This window comes from Nyctereutes procyonoides, unplaced genomic scaffold (genome assembly GCF_905146905.1).
Source record: "Nyctereutes procyonoides isolate TBG_1078 unplaced genomic scaffold, NYPRO_anot_genome, whole genome shotgun sequence".
In the NCBI taxonomy this organism is placed as follows: domain Eukaryota; kingdom Metazoa; phylum Chordata; class Mammalia; order Carnivora; family Canidae; genus Nyctereutes; species Nyctereutes procyonoides.
Genome location: NW_026575044.1, coordinates 47,318,649 through 47,346,122, shown reverse-complemented (window position 1 = coordinate 47,346,122; position 27,474 = coordinate 47,318,649). Strand labels below are relative to the sequence as shown.

General features: G+C 37.5%; 1 protein-coding gene across 2 annotated transcripts in view; it reads right to left on the bottom strand.

Moving 5' to 3' along the window:
- The window catches only part of PTPRM (protein tyrosine phosphatase receptor type M), a 768,694-nt gene that overhangs the window by 281,108 nt on the left and 460,112 nt on the right, over positions 1–27,474 (bottom strand). For both annotated transcript variants that reach the window (XM_055323971.1, XM_055323972.1), the window contains exons 8-11: positions 23,331–23,639; positions 16,344–16,453; positions 5,765–5,966; positions 2,930–3,032 (exon numbers count right to left, since the gene is read on the bottom strand). In XM_055323971.1, the coding sequence (XP_055179946.1) occupies positions 2,930–3,032; positions 5,765–5,966; positions 16,344–16,453; positions 23,331–23,639 (724 nt within the window). The remainder of the gene's footprint in view (positions 1–2,929; positions 3,033–5,764; positions 5,967–16,343; positions 16,454–23,330; positions 23,640–27,474) is intronic.

Here is a 27,474-nt window from a genome sequence, read left to right as displayed (position 1 = left end):
TTTTAGGCCCCTATGATTCCCTAATCAGAGTTCTTATTTCTCTAAACATTAAATGAAACCAAAAATTTTAATATACCTCATTTAGTTTGAGAGTATTATGGACATTTTTTCCAAACTAGTCTTTCTAGACATATTGGTCTTGCATCTACTCAATAGATAATAAGCCCTATTATGTTGTACTGTAATACCAAATCCCTTGATAAGAACATTCACTTTCTGCAAAAACCAAAACACAATAATAGAAAACAACTTTTTGACAGCTGGGGTCAAGACAGTTTCCATTCTCAAATTTATGCCAATAAAATTTACCCATTTAAGATAAGTATCCTTCTAGTTAAGGTGGTATCTGTGGTGGGTCTGCCTGCAATACTTTCTGAATATGTCCCAGAAGAACTGATCTGGATTCTAGCATAGATTTAGATAATGAACATAGTACATTTATTGATTTCAAGATGCTAATAGTATGGCTCTAAGAAGGTATAATAAAGACAGAACGAAAAGCGACTCTGGCAAATTCAAGGAATGTTTAGCCAATAATAAGATAATGTTTAATCAAAGTGGAGCAATACTGAGTTTGGAAATAAGGCATCACAACAGCTGTGAAGGAAGCTGTGATAACATAAACTGAAACCTCAGCAGAGTTAGAGGCTGGCCTTCAAGAAATGATGTGAGAAGTGGTGAAGCTGTGTATTTTGGACACTCTGACAAGCAGTTGAAAGAGTATTTTTATAACATCAGAATAAAAAGCCCAAGAATATCCATAATTAAATAACCAGTAAGGCTCCAGTCTCCAAAAACTGGAAAGTTTTGAAAAGAAAACAACAAGACGATGCCTTTGAAAGGCATGCTTAGAAAATATCAATCGTAGTTTGTTTTTTTATTTATTTTTATTTATTTATTTATTCATGATATATATATATATATATATATATATATATATATATATATATATATAGAGAGAGAGAGAGAGAGAGAGAGAGGCAGAGACACAGGAGAAGGAAGAGAAGCAGGCTCCATGCCAGGAGCCCGACACAGGACTCGATCCCAGGACTCCAGGATTGTGCCCTGGGCCAAAGGCAGGCACCAAACCCCTGAGCCACCCAGGGATCCCCTCAATCATAGTTTGGAATGCAAGAAGCACTTTAAAAAAATAAGGAAAGGAGAACTGGGGAGGGAGATGATGTTGATTGCTCAAAGGAATATTATTTGAAAACTCAGACTTGGAAAGATCTATACACAGACATGGATGAAAATCCGACTGAAAGAGTGTTAAGGAAAGAGGCAAAAAGATCAGAAAATGAAAAGGAGTTTATATGAGAATAAAGTAGAACAGGGACTAACCCATTGTTTTGGAGAAATGGTTAGGATTTCAGATTCCTTCCGTTTGGAGGTGAGTGGTCTGTACCCTTTCATTTGATCGTGATGCTTCTGCAGGAGAACCCTGACTCCCATCCTAAGAGCTCACATTGCTGAGTCTAGGCGACTCTTAAATTGGTCACAAGAGAATGATGCTCTGGCCATGGTCAGAGCATCAATTTTCACTTAATAATACTTCAGCTTTCTGGACTGAAAAAAGTCTGACGGAAGGCCACAGATACACTCGGATCTTGGCCAGCCATCTAAGGAGTATGTGTCTGGGGTCACGCGGATTAGGGCAACCCCTGGGCGCTGCATACAGGTCAACCCAAAGGGGCGAGGTAGTGTCAGTGGATACATATCTTAAATTTGGAATAAAGCTTTTACATATTTCATAGTCTTCTCATGGAGTGCACTTATGAATGGCCATCCTAAATCCCTTAGATGAAAGTCCCTTACTACTATGTCGAGTAAGTCAATAGAGTGAACTAAAAATTGTCCCCTTAAATTTTGTAGATTTTTCAAATAAAAATTCCTGTGATTCCACCCTAACTTGACCTTACTATCAACTAATGCTGTTCTGTTTTTACTCCTAACTATGTGAAATGAAACTTGTACATATCTTAACAGGTACAAAGAAGTCTAACTGATTATCCTATGATACTGTCATGAAAACATGATCAAATAGAGCCAAGTTTCAAAAGGTTAATGAAATAAAATTCTAAACAAGAAATATAGAAAAAAAACATATAGCCTTAAATGGGAATGAAAATGTTTAAGAGGTTATTCTGAAGGGAATCTATTCTTATAGCACAGAATATCTAAATCCCTCTGAAACAAGTAGAAATTTCATTTATATAGATTAATGAGCTTATGACAAGTTCATACTCAAGAGTTATTCAGGCATTCCTTTGCTCCTTTCTAGGAAGAATAAATTTATTTTATTCATTCACCGTAGAAGTTACACTTCGTAATTTCTTAGCTATATAAATCATCATGGAATGAGAAATGGGGCCTACATGTTGGTAATAAACTTAAATATGTTCAAATAAAGACTTCACAGTGCTCCTTCCAATCGTCTGTTTCTTAAAAAAAAAAAAAAAAAGTAAATATATACCACATAGTCATCAGAGAAATAAGCCAATTTCCCAAAAGTTAACTGACTTAAAAGCCCAGGTAAACAAACAAACAAACAAGCAAAACCTGAAGGTCCATTTAAAGAATAGAGCTCAGGATAAAAATAGCATCTGCCCTTGGGTAACTAAATTGCAGCAAACAATTACTTTTTAGGAGTAAAGCCACCTCTCTCAACAGACTAAGGCATTTGTTCCTTATCTTCAAAGAACAACCCACTTGCATCAGAATCAAACTCTACACAATACTTGATCACCCCACATCAAAGCACTTTCCCTTTCCTGAGTCATTTCTTTTAATTAGAGCTAATAAAAATATGGGTTTACAGGCTGACTGAGGTTCATAGCAGATCCCTAGAAAACACAGCCAAGAAATGAATCAATTTTGATTTTAGGGTCTAATCTCTCTAGAGCCAGTCCACCCCTCCTCTACTCGGTACCTGACAGGCGCGCCTCGGCTGTGGGCAGGTTTCAGCATGACTGTCACTGTATTGTCCGTTTGATTCAAGGGGGTCTCAAGTTCATAAGCCGGCATAGACGGTGCTGGGGGAAAAATGTGTGAGATGGGAGACTCATTATTTCTGGTTGATCTTTTCAAATCAAATGGTGAGTTCCATTTGCAGAGAACATGAAAAACACAGTGAGCTTAAATTGCAGCTATGAACCGACCACGGGCAGCCTTGTGTATACACCCTACACAGAATATCAGGAACCACCGCTAAAACCAGTATATGTCGACTTCTTTGATTTGAAGCTGGGAGAGAGAATGAGGGGGCTCCTGAGGTGTTAGTAACATTGTGTCTCTTGATTTGCATTCTTGCTAAATGGGTGTAGGTTAGCTTGAGAAAATATATCAAGCCAGATACTTATAATTTGCAGACTTATTGGTAGGTATGCTTTTCTTTAAAAATAACTTTAAATGCATATTTAAGAAATAATCACTAGTATCATAAAATGGAACATTACAGCTCTCACATCTAAGTCAATAAGGAAAACTTGTGTGGGCCACAGATCCATCTAAGGATCTGAAGAGGCCTTTAGGTGCCTGTAGAAGGCTTGTTGAAATTAGTGACCACCGGCGGGCTCTCAGAGAGAGCAGGAAGGTGGAAAAGATAAAGGAATTGGAGCAAGAAAGGCTTGAGTTTGATTTTTGTTGTTTTGTTCTAATCAGCCTAAGAGCTTAGGCACATGAATTGTCTCTGGAGCTTCAATTTACTCGTCTTTCAAAATAGGAGAAATTATCCCCTAGGGTTATTATGGGAATTCAAAGAGATAATAGAGGCAGGCAAATATAATTCTACAAATGTTACTTTTTTCCCCCCACTTCATGCTAATCCTATTTTCAAGTCCATTTCCTGGCATTCTTTGTTTTCTAGATTGTTCAGTCTTAATCATGAGAAGATAATGACAAAGCTCTCCAGTAATCTTGTCTTTGCCATGGACTAGAGAGATCATTTCATGAAGCTGTGATGTGGGAGGCACATGGTCTTTTGAAGACTCACAGGTGTAGGTACCTAATGAGAACACTAGAGATCATTTTTTTTTACAAATATATATAGTTTTTTTTACATCTCTTACATATAAAAAGCTTTTATGTAAGAGACATGGGTTATATCTCATTTCCATTTATTGGATTTTCTCAGCATTAAAAATTAACTCCAATTCTATTAAAAATTAACTCCAATTCATAACATAGAATTACATTTTGTAGAGAGAATAGTTCTTTATCTGAGGTCCATGAAAGTAGAAAATTGGGGCCCGTAAACTGTAATTTTCTCTGAACTATAAAAATCAAATAGTTATTCTTGATGAGTCCATGCAGGCTAACTAAAATGTCAACTGTCTTTGTTTTTGAATAGAACTGTATGAAGCTGGTGGTCAGACTCCTATCAACCAGAATTTTTATATAACAGAAATGGTAAAAATGAATTATCTTTTCTAAATGAACATCCTCTTCATATTTGAAGCCATATTTCAAGGATTATCCAAATATGAAATGTTTCCTCTTTAGTCTCCATCATAAATTCAAGCACCAGATTATATCATCTTAATCACATCCAGGTATCAATGCACTTTATCATGATCAGAGAGGGAAGGCATGGACAATTACAACTAGAAGCCAGATTTTTTGATTCCAAGTCTAGCAGTGTCTAGAAATGTATGACCTATGCCATTTCCCTAACCTCCCAAGGACTTCTTCCTCGTCTTCCAACTCTCCTTATCGTTCTTATTACTGAACTCTTCCAAAGAAATATCAAGTGTCTGTTGGACTTCAAGTTGAGTTTGTGATCATAAACAAAATCTTATATGATGAAAAATTTCCCTAGAAGTTATAATTGCCTAAAAACAAAATTCCAAACCTCCCTCTCTGAAAACCTAATCAAGTGCTTAGGTAATCTTGTTGTAGCACTTCCCTGCCTCCAATTCTAAGCAAAAAGTTTCTAAAAACTAGAAATGAGGACAATAGATATGAAAGCAAGGCTATTATTTAGCTAACACCGATTGATTAAAAGCGTTATTTCCCTCACCTGCCTCCTGCTCATCTACCCCCCACCAAAACACAAAGCCAAAACTCAAATACTTCCCCACTTATACCCAAAGGGGGAAAAATGGAAAAAGGAAATGTCCATGGGATTGTGTTTATTGCTGTTATATATCCCACAGCAGATGGCAACTCCATTTCCTCTAGTCCGAAGCACAAAGACATTTTCTGCACAGTTGCACATGCCCAGAAATACTTCTCGAATTATGTCTTTGGTTGGATGGCATAATTGAGTCTCTACCAGCAAAAAGCTGGAGGCTGTAAGTGCCTGTTGCCACCCCTCTGTCATTGCAGAGGACAGGCAACTACTAATGGTGAAAGTCCCAAGGATGGCTGATCCTTCTGGATGCAGACTCCATATAATGCTGTCTTTCTGTTGGGCACTCAATCATTCATGGCTCATTGCAGAGATCTTCCCAAAGCTGCTGCTCTGGTAACCTGAACTGTGAAGGGGGCAGGAGCATGCAGACCAGAACCCTCACTCATGCTCAGGCTCTCCGATGCAAACTGATAAAACATAGCTACTTCCTAATGCAGGAGGATCTTAAGCTCTCAAATTTTAAGTATTTGCAGCATCTCATTCAATTCCATGAGTCTGATTTTCATAAATGCCAAAGTGTTCATCTGAAAACAGTGTGTAAGTTTGGATGAGGTTTGTATCCTTGACAATAGGAATGAGAAAGTACAAAACTGCTACTTGTGATAAAAGACATAACTCACAAATGTTTAATACCTGATATTTTGGTGGTGAACTGATTTGTCGCCGGAGGTCCAAACCCCTTAGCAGTGCTAGCTCGGATGGTAAAGGAGTACGTTGTCCCGGGATACAGTCCAAAGAATAGAAAATGGGTTTCATTCCCCAGTTTTGAAACTCTTCCACTTTGATTGGATAAGTCTATTTCTGGGTCAAAGGAACTGACTGCTTTGTAGGTGATCTGCAAGAGAATAAGAATGTGATAAAATATCTGGAGCAGATGGACTAGGATCACATCTTTATCCAATAAACCCTTGTGATGTATGCACCGTCAGATGCTTTATGATAAGCTCCGCTATTCACTTAGACTTTTCAAATCCTGGATCCGGTGAAAGGGCACAGGAACTCAGCCAAAACTGCTATGAGTTATTACTTTTATAGACAGAGCAACTGAGAGCCAGTAGATTAGAACATAAAGGATGAGTTCAGGTTTAAGCTAATACCTTGAAGTTGTTTGCTTTCAAAATGTCACTTTGGAAAACTACATTACAGTTGGCTTAAAATGACATCACAAAATGTAAAACTAGCTCAAACAGATAAGGACCTGACAAGGAGAAGGCCTCATCTTTCATCCAGGGGCCAGTTTGATTTAGTGCTGAACAGGATTACTGTCTACTGGAAACAAGGGTACTTTTAAGTATTTTCATCAATGTGGGCAAAGATATCTGCTCTCAAAATAAATCCTAGACACAAGTCAGTAGTTCTTGACCACGGTGCTCATGAGGGGTCATATTTGCTTCTTTTCTTTAGAGCAACACTGTCTGATAGAACTTTGTAATATCATGGAAATGTTCTATTCTGTACTCTTCAGTATGGTAGCCACCAGCCCCAAGTGGCAACAGAGTACTTGAAACATAGTAGTGAGATCGAGGACCTGAAAATTTTATTTGATTTTGGCGAACTAAAATAAAAAAAATTAAAATTTTTATTTATTTATTCATAAGAGACACACTGAGAGAGGCAGAAACATAAGAAAAGGGAGAAGCAGGCTCCCTGCAGGGAGACCAATGGGGCACTCAATCCCAGGACTCCGGGATCATGACCTGAGCCAAAGGCAGAAGCTCAACCACTGAGCCACCGGCACACCCCTAAAATTTAAATTACCAAGCATGACCAGGAGCTGCCATTTGAGGCAGTACCACTCTAGAATCTCTCATATGTATGCCACATAACAGGTGTTCAAGGCACATTGGACGAGCCTGGAATGTGTCAAAATAAATATATCATAGGTGTCTTTAAATTTGCCCTTTCAAATGATTTTTGAAAGAATTTCAACATAAGTAGTTCATCAACTATTCACGAACATGCATTTTAGTGGTGATTACTAACTTCTACTGGTTGTAATGATATAATTTTTAAATGCGGCATATTCAGAAGTTTTAAATTGCAAAACTGAGCACTTTTCTTGCTTTTAAATGGGTAAACTTACTTATAATTTATGTGCGTGAACACTAACACTGTTATTATACGGAGTGATAATTGACATTCTTTCTTCTTATATTTATACCATGTCATTATAATTAGGGAGACCTCTCTGAAAGAATATTTAGATTGAATCCTCTAAGCTTTGGCAAGAAAATGTTTGTTGTATATATTAATCACTACAGTGCATGCCATTCTCAGAGTTAGGCAGCATTTCTGTCATTAACCCTCTAGCTAACTTCCCTCACGATATTACTTTGAGTCCAGAGACAAGACAGTGTCTACACCAGCTGCTCTGGAAGGGACTTCAGCATCGTCACCACTGTGTGCTTAGTTGCTTACTTGGTCCTCATTCTGACACTTCTATAGAAAAGCGTGGTTCAGAGAGGGTAGATCTAAGCTAAGCTATGAGGGCTTATTTCCTCCCTAAAGCTCATTCATTCATTCATTCTCCCATTCTCAAGATATTCATTGCCTGCCTCCAATGAACCAAGCAAAGTGCTCTGAGCTGGGATCTCACATGGTGGATGAGACATAGTACCTGTCCTGGAGGAGGGACCGATCTGGTGGAGAAGTAGAGAAGCAGTTCAACAGTTATGATACAGTATAATGAAAATGAGGACTAGCACTGCCCACCCCAGAGCTAGGTACACTTCCTTGTTCATTTTGTTGTCTTACTAAAAACTGTAATGGGATACAACTGTATATGAGACAAAGTCCAAACTCCCTACCTCTGGGTTTAAGAACTGCCTACATCTTCTCCAAATTTGTTTCTGAATACTCGACACAATGACATTACATTACCTCCTGTCTTGGTCAGGGAACAAAGATTTTCTGTACCACTGACACTGCTTTTACTCATGAACTTTCACTTGCCTGGAATGTGATAGGGCCAGCGTGCCCTGTTTTCTCTCCCTACTCAGATTCATTCATTCCATTCAGATATTGATGGTGTGAACACAGACTCTGTAAATACCACGGTCAGTGGGTGGACACAGGCCATCTCGTCAGGTGGCTAAGAATCTGGACTGCAGTGGGTGGAGCTGGGAGAGATACACGGTAAGTAAATGAACCATTTTAAAATACTAAAGTTGAGTAGATGAAACCCACACGGTGCTCAGGCAAAGAATATTGTAGGGCAGAGAGGGATGCATGTAGAGCTACCACGGATGGTTGCAGAAGCAGCCACTGAGGGGATGACAGCTAATTTGAGGAGATTTGAACTTGAGTTTGGGAAAGAAGAGCATGGACTAAGGCTGTGAAGCAGGAGCATTCTGCAGATAGTTAGTGGACAGAAGGAAGGCCTGTGAGACCGGGGCCTAGCAAGTGAGGTGAGTGTGGTCCCTCGAACAGGAGCTGGAGGAATGGGAAGGGCCATATGTGCAGCACTCCGTACCCTAAGATGAGAAGTCAGGATGCATACAAGGGGGAGCCTTTGAACATTTTTCAGCCTGAAAACCAAATCATCAAACTTCCCTTATGAAAAGACCACACTAACGGCAGGAGGAGCAGTGGTTTGCTGGAAGGAGGCAGTGGGCGAGTAGGGAGGTCACAGGGTACTCCCGCAGAGACCACGGAGGACCTACACTCTGTGATGGTGCAGTGGTTGGGATGAAGGTGAGCATAGGGAGGAGAGCAGCAAATGAAGAGAAGTGGCATATCTGAGAGTCAAAGTGGACAGAAGTCAGTGATAGGTTGAATGTGGAGGGAATGATGGAGGAATTAAGGGTAAGGTGGCATATTTGGGGCTTAAGCAAAAGATGGCCCTGCTCACTGACATGCAATGGAATGAATGAGGGGAAATGAGCTGTTGGCTTGTGGCCATGGTGTGCATGGTTTAAAGCTGGGATCTGAGAGGTCTGGTCCAGGAATAGAGATGTGGAGGTGAGTGGCACTGAACTATTATGATTTGAGAATGGATGAGGCCATTGGGGAAAGGATTTGAGAGAGAACACTGACATTTAATATAATCAGTGGTGGAGGAGGAGAAATCAACAAATGAAGCCAGAAATGCCAATAGAGAGAGCTGTCATGGAAATCAAAAGAAGAAAAAAAAAAAGGGATCCCTGGGTGGCGCAGCGGTTTAGCGCCTGCCTTTGGCCCAGGGCGCGATCCTGGAGACCCGGGATCGAATCCCACGTCGGGCTCCCGGTGCATGGAGCCTGCTTCTCCCTCTGCCTATGTCTCTGCCTCTCTCTCTGTGTGTGTGTGTGACTATCATAAATAAATAAAAAATTAAAAAAATACTTATTTATTAAAAAAAAAGAAAAAAAAAGGAAAGGAAAAAAGTATCTTAAGAAGGTAATGCTTTCAAAGACGCTGGGAGTTCAGGCGAGATTGAAACAAAATGTGCCCGCCTGCCCATGTCTGAAGCCAGAGTTCCCATTTTACTTTTCAGTAAAGGCTTCCAAAGGAGGCCTAACAATCACTGGATCAGCCGAATGCGTGATGTTGTGACTGTGTTCATACAGTTCATTTGGCGATGCGTCAGGGAGTGCTATAAAAGCTCTTGTGTAGTCTTAAATCATGATTTAAATATGCCAAAGGAAATGGAACTTTTCACGTAATCGTATCTTCTGAGGAGTGACTGATGTCTTATTCTTCTTTCTAATCCCAAGGTGATCAGTAAATATTTGACACTCAGCATATTATTTTCCTAAAAAGGCCACTGGGGAGAAGAGGTGTGTGCATGTGCTCCCATAAATGCTCACAGTATGGCAAGGAGGATGTTGCTGCTCCCACACGGACTATAGAGCAGAAAGCAAATGCTTTATCTAAGAACCTGTTGCTCCACTAGGGTTGATGGGTCTGTACTCACCTATTGCCATGGTCATACAGGGTAAGCTAGACTGGGGATCTGTAATGGGTGTTTCAGTCACAGCCCTTCAAGAATTTGCTAGGATTATTAGATCCTCTCTCCCCAACCCATAAAAATGCATATACATACTAATTTAGACATTCTTAAAATTATGAATCCTCTCTTTCACTTTTTAAAAAAAGATTTTATTTATTTATTTATTTATTTATTTACTTATTTATTTATGTGAGAGAGAGAGAGAGAGAGTTGGGATGGGTCGAGGGAGAAGGTGAGGGAGAGAGAGAGGGGAGAGAGAGGGGGGGGAGAGAGAGAGAAAGAGAGAGAGAAAGAGAGAGAGAGAATCTCAAGCAGACTTCATGCTGAGCAGAAAGCCTGACGTGGGGCTCTATCTCATAACCTTGAAATCATGACCTGAGCCAAACCAAGAGCTGGATGCTCAACTGCCTGAGCCACTCAGGTGCCCCTACTCTCCCTCACTTCTAACAAATCCCTAACAAGCCAGTATGTGGTACATATGCACACGCAAGATGTCAGAATGGTTATTGATCCTCCTCAAAGCCATCCAGAGCCCTGGGAGTTTGAATACCAGGAATAAAAAAAAATAATAATTCCTTAGGAACAGGAGGAGCAATCCACTCTAGAATCCACTGCCTGTGTGAGAGTGGATGCTCCATCTACATATATCTGAGCAGCTGTTCTAAAGGACACCAAAAAACACCTCTATGCTCACACCCAAATGTACCATGTCCCTTTGGCATTTATTTTTTCATTTGTTAGTTTAATGCATGTTTATTAAGTGCCTATTAAGTAAAGCAGTGGGAAACTCCCAGAAGGAAAGTTTGGGACTGCTTCCACACTTGCACTGTATCTCTGGCTGAGGGCCAAGGCAATTCTAATGCAGCCTCTATGAAGAACACTGACATTCCACGTTGGGCCTCTGCAGTTTTATGGGATGATTTCCAATTCATACGTAGGTGCCTGAAATTTTCTCAAATTACTTTCCCTTCTTCTACTTACAGTCTCAAGTTCTGAACTAAAAGATTCATAGACAATCAAAATAGAATAACATGCAATTTGGGGCCAGGAGGGGATTAAAAATCTTCTACAGAGTGGGACTTGGCTGGAATCTCAGCCAGTGTTAGATACAGTCCTTTAACGGAGAGCCAAGCAATTGGAGGAAGTAATAATGAAATCTGATTTCGGGGGAGGAAAGAACCTAGGATACTTCAGAGAAAAGTATGATATTTGGATGAAAACCTGAGAGCAGCAAAGGTCTCACAGGAGGAGAGAGGAGGCAAAAGCATCAGGAGGAAAGAAGAAATAAGAGCACGTGGTGTGATAGTTCAGAAGGTTTTCAGAGAAAAGAAAATTCTATATATATATAGCTCGTTAAGTTCTAGGAGAAAAATAATAGGAGATGCAGTAAGAAATTTAAATTGGAATTAGACGGGGCAGCCCCTGTGGCGCAGCGGTTTAGCGCCGCCTGCAGCCCAGGGTGTGATCCTGGAGACCCTGGATCAAGTCCTACATCAGGCTCTCTGTATGATGCCTGCTTCTCCCTCTGCCTGTGTCTCTGCCTCTCTCTCTCTGTCTGTCTCTATGAATAAATAAATAAAATTAAAAAAAAATAAAATAAACTGGAATTAGATTATGGAAGGCCTTGAATACTGAAATGAAAATTCTTGACATGGTCCTTAAATTCTACTTCTTTCTACATTTTTACCATCTCAATCAATAGTCATTAATTAAACCCAGTTATCCAGGCTCAGGATCCTGGGGTGTCTCCAACTCTTGAACGCCCCCCGCCCCCATCAGTTGACAAACCCAGACTATTCTACTTTGCTATGTGCCCACACAACACTGGACTTTACACACCTCACATGTTAAAGTGATTTGCTTTTGGTACTTATTTCATTCTCTGTATAGTTAGTTGCTATTAGGATTGCTACTTCTAGTAGAGAAGGTATAGTACTTTCTTCTTCTGTCTTCTCTCAGCACCTTACATACACACCATATAAATATATATATATATATATATATATATATAGTTTTTATTTAAATTCTAGTTAGTGAATATACAGTGTAATATTAGTGTCAGGTGTACAATATAGTGATTCAACACTTTCATACATTACCCAGTGCTCATGATGACAAGTGCACTCCTTAATCCCATCCCCTATATCCCCCATCCCCTACCCATCTCCCCTTCTGGTAACCATCAGTTTGTTCTCTATAGTTAAGAGTCTCTTTCTTGGTTTGTCTATTTCTCTCTCTCTTTTATATACATAATATAAAATATATAATATTGTGTGTGTGTGTGTGTGTGTGTGAAAGCTTGCTGATGCATTACTCTCATGACCAGGAATCTGGAGTTCACTTACTAGGCTTTTGAGTGAAAGCCATATAAAGTTAGTGAGGTACAATGAAAATACCTGGACACACATATTTGGAAGTATTCTGTATTTGGAAGTATTACTGGCTGATAAACTTCTAGAAATAAGCTTCACGTGCAATGTTTAAATTTTGATAGGTTCCCCCAAATTGTCTACTAGGGGAAATGCATCAGTTGTAAGGGATGCAAAATGTACATTCCCATCAATAGTCTATGCACACATGCATTTCCCCATATCATTGTTTAACACCTGATTTTTTTTAAATTTTTATTTTTATTTATTTTTATTATTTATTTATATATATAGAGAGAGGCAGAGACATAGGCAGAGGGAGAAGCAGGCTCCATGCACCGGGAGCCCGATGTGGGATTCGATCCCGGGTCTCCAGGATCACGCCCTGGGCCAAAGGCAGGCGCCAAACCACTGCGCCACCCAGGGATCCCCTTAACACCTGATATTACACAAATTTTTTGTAGCACTTGTTTTTATTTCATTTCTCAATCATGTACTCATGATATAGGGTAGATATCTTTTCACATGTTCAAATGCTACTTGGACTTTTTTCTATGAGTTGTCTCCTCTTATTCTTTGCCCAGTTTTTCTAATGGAATTCTTTGTCCATTTCTTATCAACCTGTATCAAGTCTGTATATTGTGACCAACAGCCTCTTAAGTGCTACCCATTTTTAAAATAATTTCTTCTGTCTGTATTTAGACTTTCCTAGTGGTATCTTTTGTCGTTCAAAAGTTTAAATTCTTATATAAGTAAATCTGTCAATCTTTTAAAATATGACTTCTGGGGCTTATGTCAAGCTTTAGTAAGATACGTTACAGAAATATCTTCCTTGTTTTCTTATAGTATTCTGTGTTTATTTTTTATTTTTAATTTTTTTAAAGATTTATTTATTTATTCATTCAGAGAGAGCGAAGAGAGAGGCAGAGACACAGACAGAGGGAGAAGCGGGCCCCCTGCAGGAAGCCCGATGCGGGACTTGATCCCGGGTCTCCAAGATCACAACCCGGGCTGCAGGCAGTGCTAAACCGCTGCGCCACTGGGGCTGCCCAGTATTCTGTGTTTAGAACATGAATCCATTTGGTTTTGGTTTTTGTATGATGTGAGATAGGTGTGTGTCTTATATGGCATATTATTCTTACAAAAAATGCTGGGTTTGCTAATATTTATTAAATGTTATCGATCTCTGTTCATAAATGCACTTGCACTATAATTTCTACCTTGTAAAATTCTGGAAGGTCATGCACCCAGTTGTAACAGTTGTTACCTCTGAAAAGTGAAATTGGGAAGCAAGAATATTATTTTGAATACTTCTGTACTTAAAATGTTCTCTCAGAAAGTGATATTACATTTTTAATTTAATAAAATCAAAATTTTGATCGCTGTTGAGGAAGGCTGTAATTATCAGTCTAGGTTTTAGGCAGATGGCTCTGATCAAAATAAAGGGCTGATGGAGAGGTAAGGGACAGGAAGGGGTAGAGCCAGAACAAAGGTGGGGAGAACAGAAAGGAAAGGCTGGTTCAAGAAGGCTGAAGATGGTTGTTAGGGGAATGAAAAGGAAAGGCAAAGGATAAGATCAAAAGAAAGCTTTAATGCTCTCAACTGCCATGACTCCTGGCAGAAAACGATGTCAGCATTTTCCAATGAGTAAAGGTTTGGTTTATCTTTCCCAAGAGGTAAAGGAGAACTTGAAAATAACCTGAACCCATAGCATTTCATTTACAACATCTACAGCATCCAACCTGTCTTCTCTTTTCTCCTTGCAAAAATGATCCAACCGTGTTCCCTGCCCTAAAGAAACACCTGTATCATTTATCACTAAGTTTTTCTCCAGCTCTGATCATTTATCTCACCTTCCAGTTTTTATCTATAATCAAATGTGTTTCTGTGATAGAACATACTGTTCCTAAGGTCCCTGCTTTTTGGGGGAAGCAACTGTTCTACTTCCTTAGCGTGGCATCAGAACCCAGAGGCTGTGGTTATCCAGAGGGGACTGAGTCTGGAACCTGTGCCTGTCACTGACTCTGGCATAGGCTAGGCACAGCATATACATCTTAGCTTAAGAAGAGCCTCCTCCTGAGATGCCACCTAAGAGAGAACAGAAACTCCCCCTTCCTGCTTTTGGAAAACATGGGGGAAAGAGAGAGAAAGATCTGGTGGCCAGAAAACTTGTATTTAATCACCGAAACCTGATTCACACATTTAACATTTTCCCTTACGTATCTAGAAAAATAAACCAAAGTGCTCTACTTACCTATATCTGAGTTTTAAAACCCTGATTTATGACACATTCAGGTATCCCCACTAAAACACATTTAGATCAGTGTTCAACTGGGAAACCCTGGCTGCTGAATTCAGAGATTAATGGGTTCTTCTTCTTCTTCTTTTTATTTTTTTAAGATCTTATTTATTTATTCATGAGAGACACAGGCAGAGGGAGAAGCAGGCTCCATGCAGTTAACCCGACATGGGACTTTATCCCAGGTCTCCAGGATCACGCCCTGAATGGAGGGCAGTGCTAAACTGCTGTGCCACCCAGGCTGCCCAATGGATTCCTCTTTTGAACTATTATTTCTATAGTTTTCATGTTAAAGTTACTTATTATACAAAGATGAATGTTCAGAGGTACCAGGAAGAAAGAAGCCGGCTATTATTTTCTGTCTGTCTAGATATCAACATGTAGTTTTTAGGACAGATGGACATACTTCTTGGAACTTAACATTGGCTGTTATCTTTCCTAGTAAAATAATCTGTTATTCTTAGGTGGGAATCTCCAAAACTGAGACCAGAAGATGGTCTTGGGGCCAAAAATATTAACTAAAAATTATGATCACTGAGAAAAAATATGAACTTGTTTGATTTTAAAACTTACCTTTTTAAAAGTTGAACTACAGATTTTCATAACACTGAATTCTTTCAAAATGAAGCAGCCAATGAACAGCATCAATAACTTATTAAATCAACTTTTTCTTCTATATTTTCTCTTACTTTGTTTAGCTTTCAATTAAAAACATTATTTTTTGCATTTCAATACCAATTTTCAAAAAGTATAAGGAAACATAAATGTGAGGCTAGTTGGGTCAGGGAGGGGGTTTACCAGTGATTACTGTCTGACAGCTAATCTGCTCAGGCTTTTGTCAGTAGCTCTGAAAGGTATTCAAGCCGAGGTTCCCGAGGAGGAATTGCCTCAATTTTTAGAAACCTAACAACATATAATTTTGTTAAATTTGCATTCAAATAAATGCTGGCTTAAAAAAATGCACCTGCTTGTTTCTATGACAATAGGTACAGTGAAATCATGCTCATACAGATGTGATGATGACTGTCACCCCTTGTTACTGCTGTTATTTTTTTTCCTTGAACAATTCATCAAATTCTTCTCTGCTCTCTATCATTCAACCATTTGATATGCCTCAGTAGACAAAACTATGTCAAGGAAGTCTAAACGATGTTTTGCTAATACTAAGAAACCAAAAGACATTATTCTATTGTTACCCCTGAGACAATGTCTATTGACTTTGCTAATTGGATAATCAGCATTCTTCTATAATCCAGTAGGAAAATATTTTATAGCTAGCAAGAATAGGATCATGTGGTTGCTTCCTAATCAATGTACACTTCAAAATACTTATTGTTTTTAATACAGGTGATTTTTTTAATACTATGCTGTGTCTTTACTTATAATAACATATAGTCTAGAAACATCCAAATCATTATAAATATACGTCCTGAAATGATACATAATTGAAAAACTCAGGGTTTTTTTTTGCTTCTATGCAGTAACCATTGTAACTACCAAAGGCATTGAACTTCTTAAAGACATGATGCCATTATGCATTTTTAAATACTAGACAGTCCGACTATCACATAAATTATAATGAAAAATTAAATTACTAATGACTGTATATACTACCTCATATAAAGTGATGACACCATATGTTTGGATTGGTTCTCGCCATTGAAGAAATATTTTCTCTTCAAAAGTACTTCCTTGAATGGATTCAGTAGGAACAGCACCTGGCACTAAAAAGGGTGAAAAATTAATAAATGTTTGAGAGACCACCCCCCTCCAAATTAGATTTTTCTAGACATATTAGATTTTTAACTCTTAATTGAGATATAAGATTTAATAGTCCAAAGTCACAGTTTTCTTTTAAAAATATAAAATTTAAAACCATTTTGGCTACACTGTTCTTATAAAGAAAATAATTTCATCACTTTTTTCTTTAAAGTTTGAATCAATTCAATGAAGCTCAAAAATCACCTTTTAACAGAACTTTTACATTCTTTGGAAATAAAGAAAGATATAGAGCAATAAGAATTCCCACACGTTGCTTGTGGCAGTGGAAACTGGTATAGTCACTTGGGAAAATAATTTGGTAATATTCAGTAAAGTTAAAGAGGCATGTATCATAGGCCCTAATAATCCCACCTCCAGGCATATTTCCTAGTAATATTCTTCCACGTATGTACCAGGAGACATCTAGTAAGATGTCAATATACGATTTTTAATAAAAATAACAAATTGGAGACAAACTGAATGGCTTAATTGTTTTATATTCATATAATATAATACAAAAATGATTGAGAGTGACAGCTATATACATTTTCATGGATGAATTTTACATTCATAATTTTATTATTTTTATATGTTTTATTTATATTTATAATGTTGAGATAACAAGTATTGGTGAGAATGTGGAGAAATTGAAACCCTCATACACGTTGGAAGGAATATAAAAATCATACAGCTCCTTCAAAACAGTTTAGCAACTCTTCAAATAGATTCACATAAATAAATTTACCATGTGAATTCCACCCCTAGGTATATATCTAAGAGAACTGAAAACATATACTACTAAAAAATTATACATAATATCAATACTAAATTTTACACAAATATTAATATACTAATATTAACAGCATTTTCATAATAGCCCCAAAGTGGAAACAACCCAAATGTTCACTAACTCATGAATGGTTAAACATATCTCAATAAAATTATAAAAGGGGACTGGAGAATATTTTAGAGGATATGAACAGTTCTTTAAGGGTTGTGAACATCTCCACAGGTTAGAAAGACTGCCTAGAAATACAAAAGGACACTCACAGGTAGTACACATTTTTTTTAGTTAAGGGGCTACTGAGATAGATGTAGAATTTTCTAGTTATTTTAAATAGAACTCAATATAGCTTAGCAGGAAAAAAAATACTGATTCTGATGGGAGGTCAGAAGTGATTTGACACTTCTCAGAGATTAAACTCTGTAGTTTGGGCAATTCATGAACCTCCCTGGGTCTCAGCTGCCTCATATTTAAAATGAGGAAGCTGGACTAGTTCATCACTACCATCCAAATTCTAAATGATATATAAATACGCAAATATTTGTTTATCTTAGGTTTAAAGAATCGATATGAAACTACATGGAAGTGAGGAATGCCTGGGTGGCTCAGTGGTTGAGCATCTGCCTTCAGCTTAGGGCGTGGTCCCAGGGTCCTGGGATCAAGTCCCACATCAGGCTCCCTGCACGGAGCCTGCTTCTCCCTCTGCCTATGTCTCTGCCTCTCTCTGTGTCTCTCATGAATAAATAAATAAACTAGTGAAAAAAAAAATAAGAACCGGAACTAAAGAAAACCAACGTATTTAAGAAGTTATAACACTAATGAGTTCTAAGAAAATTCAGATTCCAGGGTCAAGTTGGAAATATTCATCAGTCAGAAGTTGGACTAAAATGGGCCATGCCAGAGATAAACTCTACTTAGTCTCTTCGTTTTGATCTTGAAAGTATTCATTATGACACCATCATCAGTTTTCTCATAATATCAAGATAAATATGAGTGGCTCTACTATTTTGAGATGATATTTCCTAATTGAAAATACTTATTTTTTTAAAAGATTTTATTTTTTTATTCATGAGAGACACAGAGAGGCAGAGACACAGCCAGAGGGAGAAGCAGGCTCCATGCAGGGAGCCCAACATGGGACTCAATCCTGGGACTCCAGGATCACGCCCTGAGCCAAAGGCAGACACTCAACCACTGAGGCACCCAGGAATCACTGAAAATACTTATTAATCTATGTGCAGATGTAAAGAGGTAAAGACTTGGAAAAAATAAATCTTTGATTTCATTCAGTTACTCTAAATCATAGTGAAATAAAAAGGGGAAATAGTTAAAATTTTGTGGAACAGAGGACATCTTTTAAGATGCAGACTTCTAAGGGTAAACTTATTAAAATATACTGGAGATTCTGTAATTGATGGCCCTGTGGAAATGCTAACAAGGAAATATATATATATATATATATATATCTCCACATACATATATCCAGGAGCAGACAAAGTAAACTAAAATAAAATATCTGACGAGTTAAATAAATTAGAAATAATAGTACCTCACAGGAACTTAGGTCTACTACCTGTTCTTAGGAGTTCTTAGAAATTCAGGATTTGAGATAAGCTTCAGTTTATTTTTTAAGATTTATTCATTTGAGACAGAGAGAGTTTGCGAGTGCACATGCACACATGGAGAGGGGACGGGCAGAGGGAGAGAGAGACTCTCAAGCAGACTCCTTGCTGAGTGTGGAGCTCAGTGGGTCTCAATCTTATGACCCTGGGATCATGACCTGAGCAGAAATCAAGAATCAGATACTTAACCGACTGAGCCACCCAGATACCCTGACAAGCTTTAGTTTCTAAGTTTGTGGAATTAAGCCCTATTCTTCCTTGTGATACCTTTAACAGTAATAAAAAGACATTTTTCCCCACGCACTTGCTCATGAAATAAACAATATTCAATAGAAATATTACACCACAGTAAAGCTCACAATATTCAGTGGATTGTAGTGTTTTATAATGGTAGATAGGCAGAGTGACACCATTATTCTTTTCAAACTCGGTATTGACAATTATTCTATTTTTGTCTTTTCTCTCTCTCTTTCTGAAGTCATGTTATTGTTGTTATTAGGAAATATAATTTAAAATAAATTTTTTTCTAATTAACTGGATGTAGGGACACCTGGGTGGCTCAGTGGTTGAGCATCTGCCTTTGGCCCAAGTTATGATCCTGGGGTCCTGCGATTGAGTCCCACATTGGGCTCCCCATGGGGAGTCTGTTTTGCCCTCTGCCTATATCTCTGCCTCTCTCTGTGTGTCTCTTATGAATAAATAAATGAAATCTTTAAAAAAATAATTAACTGGATGCCAGAGTGCAATGAAAATAATAGATTTTTATTTGGAAGTCATGCATGCCCTTATTTCTGGGACTAGCAAGACAACTAATAGAAAACGATAAGTTATTCTGATCTCCTGTTTTGACAGAACTTAACAGAACTCCTAGCTCATGTCCTTTCTTAATCTGAAACCAAAAAGTGGTGAGTGGGTTCATGCATGAAGGTTTGTGAGCAAGACACACACCTGCCCATCTCTAGAAATGACCACATGTCATTCTCCCCCTATCATTGGTTAAAACATTAATGCTGATTAAAACATAAATGAGATGATTTTCCACAAATTTTATTGTTTAATCTAAAGAGTAATAAAATACATTGAATGTTTTATTATCTACTCAGAATCATGCCTATTTTTATAGAGAAATAGAAGGCGTCTTCTTTATAGTTTAGTTTAGAAAAAAAGGATTATTATATAAGAGATAGAGCAGGGAAAGGTCATAATGAGCTGTTTTCAGTCATTAAAACAGTAACGAGATCACTTTTTAAAGGCCCCTCCCTGAAGCTACAAACAGCTCTCTATGTAAACTTCTTCTAACTCTACTACAGTTGAAAACTGTTACTTATTCTCACTTCTCAGATGAGGGAATTAAAGCCCAAAGATTTAAAGATTTTTATTAAGTGCAAAGGAAGTCAGAAGGATGAGAGTGCTATGGGCTGTAAGAGTGGGAAGCAGCTTTTTGAAGGACGTGAAGGCTGAGGAGCCCTTTGGTGGGCAGCTGAGGAGATGGAAATGAAGGCAGTCAGGTGGAAGGCAGGAGGTGGAGGAGACTAGGCTCTGAGAAAAAGCCTGGAACGGAAGGAGCATGGCCTATGGCACTGACGCCAGGGTGACATCTTTGCAGGATTAGCTGCACTGAAGGAAAAATTTTAAAGAATGACCCAGGAATACAGAAAACCTTGAAAATTAAGATTTAAATTAAGTCGTTCAAAGTTCTGTGGAGAGTGAAATGATGCAGGTGTATTTTCTTTTATTATTAATTTTTTAATTCAAGTATAATTAACTTATGGTATTATATTACTTTTAGGTGAACAATACCATAATTCAACATTCATTCTATATGGATTTCTCAGTGCTCATTAGGGTAAGTGTACTTTTAATCCCTTTTATCTATTTCACCTCTCTCCCTGCCCATCTGGCAACCACCAGTTTGTTCTCTGTATTTAAGAGTCTGTTTTTTGGTTTGTCTCTCTCTCTCCTTTTTTTTTTCTTCATTCGTTTTGTTTCTTAAATTCCACATATGAATGATATCATGTGATGTTTGTTTTTCTCTAACTTATTTCACTTTGCATTACACCCTCTATGCCCATCCATGCCATGTGGCAAGATTTCATTCTATTTTACAGCTCAGTAATATTCCATATATTATCCCTCTACATGTGGACACTTGGGTTGCTTCCATATCTTGATTACTGCAAATAACACTATAATAAAAATAGAAGTGCATATATATTTTTGAATTAGTGTTTTCATTTTTTTGGATACTCAATAATAGAATTACTGGATCATATAGTAGTTCTATTTTTAACTTTTTGAGGAACCTCCATACTATTTCCCACAGCAGCTGCACCAATTTACATTCCCACCAACAATGCACAAGGGTTCCTTTTTCTCTACATCCTTGCTAACATTTGTTATTTTTTCTGTTTTTGATTTTAGGCATTCTGACAGGTGTGAGCTGATACCTCATTGTAGTTTTAATTTGCATTTCTCTGATGATTAGTGATGTTGAGCATGTGTCTGTTGGCCATCTGGATGTCTTCTTTGGAAAAACATCTATTCAGGTCTTTTGCCTATTTTTAAAATTGGATTATTTGTTTTCTTGGTACCGAGTTGTGTAAGTTCTTTATATATTTTGAATATTAACCCAATATCAGATATGTCATTTGCAAGTATCTTCTCCCATTCAGTAGGCTGCCTTTTTTTTTATTGTTTCCTTTGCTGTGCAGAAGCTTTTTATTTTGATGTAGTCCCCCAAATTTAATTTTGCTTTTATTTCCCTTGCCAGAGGAGACACACCTGGAAAAATATTTCTGTAAGTGATGTCAGAGAGACAGGACTCAAATAAATAAAATCGGAAATGAAGGAGGAGAAATAGCAACCAACACCACAGAGACACAAGTGCTTTTATGATTAGTTTTGTGTTTTTATGATTAGTTTTGCCTATTTTTATAGAGGAATAGAAGGTTTCTTCTTTATAGTTTATAGTTTAGAAAAAAAGGTGTGTAAGGCAACATAAGAATGGGGTAAAGCTGGAAACCACCAAAGTAGGTTAGAAATTTCAGCATGAAATAGGAGGATCTGGATATAGGTAATGAAAATTGAGAAAAAAGAACAATCTAATATTTAAAGTAGAAACAATAGGAGTTAGAACCAAAGTAAGCATAGAAATGCAGCAGGTGGGGAAGAGTCAGAGGTGACCAACTTATGTTGTTGGCACTTTCTTTTCACTTATCAGAGAGATAAGGAAGAATTGGAAGAAGCAGAGACAGGGCTTCTCATCTCAGTCCTGACTGGGTGACCTATAGCAAACTGATATTCCTTATAAAAATAACTCCAATAAGACAACTACTTGAGAGCAACCATCAAGGTGGGACCTGCAGGGCTCCAGAAAAAAGAAGAGGAATTTGTGGGATGAGTTCCTCCTTTACCCTGGCTGTTCCCACGTTTTCCTTCCACAGCAATATGATGGTATATTGTATAGGTAATAAACACTCAAAAATACTTTGTCAGTTCTTTAAATGAAACAGTAAAGTGCTGTAAACATTTAATGCATGTTATAATCAGTAATCAAGGATCACTGCATAATCAGCTGCATAAGAAAAAAAAAGGGTAATAGCTCTTTTTCCCAGGAATAAGTAAATGTATTCATTTGATGGGCTTCTCAAGTTCTTTGCCACTTATTCTGATGCCTGGCAAATAGGTTTTAGGTCAAATATACGATAGGCTACCACTGTATTTATGTGCCATATGTGCATGTTTTGTACATGGGAGTCACCTGTATAATCAACATAAAAGCTCATTTATGTCTATGCTATGGGATTCAATGTATAATTTTACTATTTTAAATTATTTTAGAGGTTTATTGCAATTGTGTGTTTCTTTTTTTCATGAGTTGCTGGTGACATGTGCTGTCTATTTGTTAAATCTTTGTTTATCGAGGTAATATCCAATTACAATATTGTTCCTATGGGAAAAGTATGATCTATTACAAGGCCACCAATCTAATGAGGTAATTTCTTAGCACTATGCTGAAAAGCAAGAGCAGCCTCTATTTTGTGCTAAATTTTTATCGGTACCATGAAATATGTTTCAGAATGCTATTTAAATATATTTAAATAAAAATTTCATGTAAATAATCTAATACCCAAGCAACAACTCCTAAGTCTAACATAATAATAAAACTTGAATTAAGAACTATTTAGAGCAATATAGCATAATTATCTATAGATAGAAAGGTAACTCTATGACTCATAAAGAATTAAAATTCAACATCTTTATTCATTTTCCTTTTTAAATCAATGCCTAAGTTCACAAAAGCATATTTTTATTATTCAATAGAGTTACTGGTTCCTTCATTTTCATTATAGAGATCTCAATTTAAAAGAAATAAAAGCTGCTTTTCTGAAAGCATATATATTTCATATAAACATATCATGTAAAAATACTCACAGTCTTCATCCGTCTGTACTATGAGTTCTTGACTTTCCTTCCGTCCTTCAGGATTCATGAGGATGAGTTTCACACTAACATTGGTATATGGTGAAAGGTTAGTGATTGTATGTTGAGGGTGTGAATTATCTGTGTCCCAGCTTACTTCTTCTCGCACTTGCTCCTGTCCTCCAACTTGGTAACAGTAGTGGACTGTGAGATTATAACTATGGCAGCGAGTTACGTTATATCCGAATGGCTCCCAGCGGATAGTGATTTGTCGAGATTTGACTTCTACCACTTCCAGTTTTCTTGGGCCACGCATGGGATCTAGTATAGAAAAGAAAAGGAGTAACAGGAAACATAAGAGAAACGTATTATGAGAGTTCTGGTGAAGCTCAGAAGTCACAGATAGTCCTACTTGTCCCAATAGCTGGTCTTCTCTTCTTCCATAACAACGAAATCCCTAAATCCTAGCTGGGCATAACACCACCCAGAATAAAGACTAGAATTTTCGGTGTCTTCTGTGAGGCATGACCATATGCCTAAATTCTGGTGAATGGCATACGAGATGAGATCAAGAACAGTTTCTGGGAGGTATTCTCAGAAGAAAGTCTCACCATCTTTTTTCCTTCTTCCTATCCATTAACTGGAGTGAAGATATGATGTTTTTTGCTCATGCCACCATGATGGACCATGAAGCACTTAAACATCAACCATTCAAAGCAATAATGAAGAAGGAGGCAGAATTTCGGATAATCACTAAGTTACCGAACTATCCCTGAACTGTCTACTTCTGAAATTTTCATTAGAGAGAAATACAGTACTTTTATTTAAGGCTCTTTTCCTCTGAGGCTCTGATACATGAAACCAATCTTGATGTTAATTGATAAATATATCTTAAATTTTTAAATTGAGTCATAATTATGTAATTGGAAAAAAATAGAGAAAGCTTGAGAATGCAGCATGAAATAACATAATGATTAGAGAGCATAAACCTCTGAGCAGGACTCCAGGCCTTCTCTGAGTTTTGATTCATATAGAATTTCATGGAATCACTGCTCTTTCCTAGCCCTGACAATGTCTTCGTATTACTCCTTCTTAGCCCAAGCTCCAGATACAGAGTTTCAAGCTTAGACATCAAAGTGACAGGCAGGAAATATAAGCATCATAAATGGCTTAAAAGAAAGAATATATACAGAGAAAGTGTAAATTTCTTTATGAAATGATGATGAAAATACAATAATACTAAATACATAACATTTACTGAGCACTTACTATGTGCTATATACACTTTTCTAAGAAGTTTACCTTTCATGGCTTTGTGGAGAATCTAATCTTAAATGCTCCATGTTGGAATAGCCACAAATATACTCACTCCCTATATTCTGATTTTTGTTTTCCTGAATTGTGGTCATCATACATGAATGTAAAGAGATCTACAACTGGTAAGAGAAAGTCAGCATGAAAATTTAAGAAATAATAGCTACCATTTACTGTATGTGCACTTACTATGTGTACCTTGCTTCATATGTAGTCCCCATTCCTTCAAACAATCCTGTGAACCAAGTACCATTCTTCCCAATACATAGATGAAAAAATTGCAGCCAGCATTGGTTTAAGAACTTGGTTCAAGGTTTGATTGTGGCTATGAATTCAAAAGTGTCTGACAGTGAAACATGCTGCTTTAACTCTCTATTGCAGTGTCTTCACCAAAGAAAAGAAAATCAGAAAAAAAAAGAAAGTAGAATGTTCACAATACACAAAACTCCACCTAAAACGTGACCAAGGAATGTAAAACATAATAAAGATCGCATGTATTTAATTTTGGAGCAAATGTGCCATGAAGTCTCTTCTCTTTCTAATACCATAGAAGAGGGTTCTATTCTATGTTCCCAGTTCAGCTTTGGCAGAATACCCTCCCTATATTTTGTGGCTGCTGGAAATTTGTCTGGACTGTTATTGGAGTTCATTTCTTGATTTCCATTTGTGCATAAATTCCTTGTCTTCTCCATCACTTAGGACTAAGGGAGAACCTAAAACTACTCCCTTAACTGTGACCTCCAACAAATGAAAACATTTCAACTGAAATAATGCTTTAGTTTTATATATGCAAGATGGGATTTATCTGCCAGATATCTACTTGAACCATAAAATGAGGTTAATAATGATCATTCATGCTACTCCATCCTGTAATAACTCTAGGAACCAAGGATGAATGAGACGAAAACTACCCCAGGGAATCTTGAGTGGCATTCCCATGAAATTTTTCTTACTATTAAATCATTTTTTTTAATATTTAAATTACTAGTGTTAGGGGAAATATTGTAAGTTATTTGGAAATAACTGAAGGTTTTTTTCTAGTCTAGTGACTTTTTACAATGTAAAGGAAATGTCTAACTTTATATAATGCTTCATTAGTTGCATGTTTACAAAAACTTTGAATAAGCTCCAGATCCCTTATACATAAACAGGTTAACATTCATCTCTTTGCCCCTTTCCTTATTAATCACAGGTATCCATAAGAAGTGTTCTAAAGCAAAAAATAAAAAAAATAAATATAAAAAAGTGTTCTAAAGCATTTTCCCAAGGGTTTCATCAATTTTACTTACTAATAAAACTAAATGTTTTAATAAGTATAATAAGTTAATAAGACTAAATGTTTCAGAGTTTAGTTTAAACAATGTAGTTCTAATTTAATTTCCATAGAAAACTACTTTCTACTGTATAAACAAGCCTGCTTCAATTCAGCACTTCTTAGTCAAGAAAATACACACATGAACAAAGTTCCAGGATTGAAAAACCAAGGGCCCTGTCTGCTTCCTGCTCAAGTTTTCTTGGAATGCATGCTAGCTTCCTTTCTGTCATACCTCTACAAATTCCATCATGGTAAAATTATGTTTCAAACTTTCCATAACCTTGCCAAATAAAATAGTTAAGCATAGCACAAGAGAACCGTATCTAACGACTAAGGTTCCAGAGTCCCTGCTGTCAAGAGTGGTAATTAGCAGACTAGAGACAGAGGTTGTATAAGATCTAAATCTTGGATAAAAAGAAGCTTCTGTTCACTGACTTGCATCTTCAAGATCCTGGCTACCCAAAACAAAACAATCTTACAGAAGCTGTTACACACAGAACATCTCCATTTATGTTCTTCATGGTCCTTTGCTGAGGGTGCAGTGCTGTTGTGTTTCCTACTATGTCCGTACCAAAATGGCAGAGTAAAATCATATCAACAGGGGGCAGGGATGAATGACACTTTGACAACCATTCTATCCCAGTCATTCCATGACTGCTTCTATTGGTCAAAAGCTTAAGAGAGAAGTTGAATCAATACCATGACGTCAGCAACAGAGTCCACCTTTATGGAGGGCTGTCATTTCTCTCATCAGGACCAGAAGGTAAGGGTTAGTTAAGTGAGAAGAGAAAATGATGTCTGATAACATAACTGAATGCTGTACCCTGCCAAGTACCTGTGATAATGTCCTCTTTTGAGGGTATTGTTGATAGGCTAAGTCTAATGACTCAGGGAATCTGAAAATCCTTTCAACTCATCCCAAGGAAATGGCCTGATTTCATCGCTTTTTTATTCTCTTCTGCTATTCTGCAAATTGTACTCTGCTCCAGAAATGGTTTACATCTTAAGTTAGCATTTTATAGTACCTTTATCTTCAATGTTTCTGTTGGAACCATTTCTATTAGCATGCCGCTAAGTGTGAATGAGGCATTCCATGGGGACATTTACTCTCATGAGTTATACTGATGCTTGCTGCAGACTTTGAAGGGCATTGTTGCAGAAATATATCACACTCTAGGCAATAGATGGCAACTTCATAACCAGAAATGTGTAATTTCAGTTGGCTAATTACAACTCATACTGCATTTCTAGGAGCAGAATGCAAGCACTGCCAAAACAATGTGGAATATATGACTACCATTATATGTGCACAATATAAATCTCTTAGGGTTAGATAATGGGGTATTAATTATACTCACAGGACCACTCATTGTTGGATATTTGCTTCCTTTTCCTCAGAATCCTAGAGAACCTATTGAGGATGTGGGTTACTTCCAAGGCCGTTTATCTTCACACTCATACCCTCACCAGAATGGGTCTCTTGACAGGCCGCCACTGGCATGAATCATGAATCATCAGTCTGGGCCC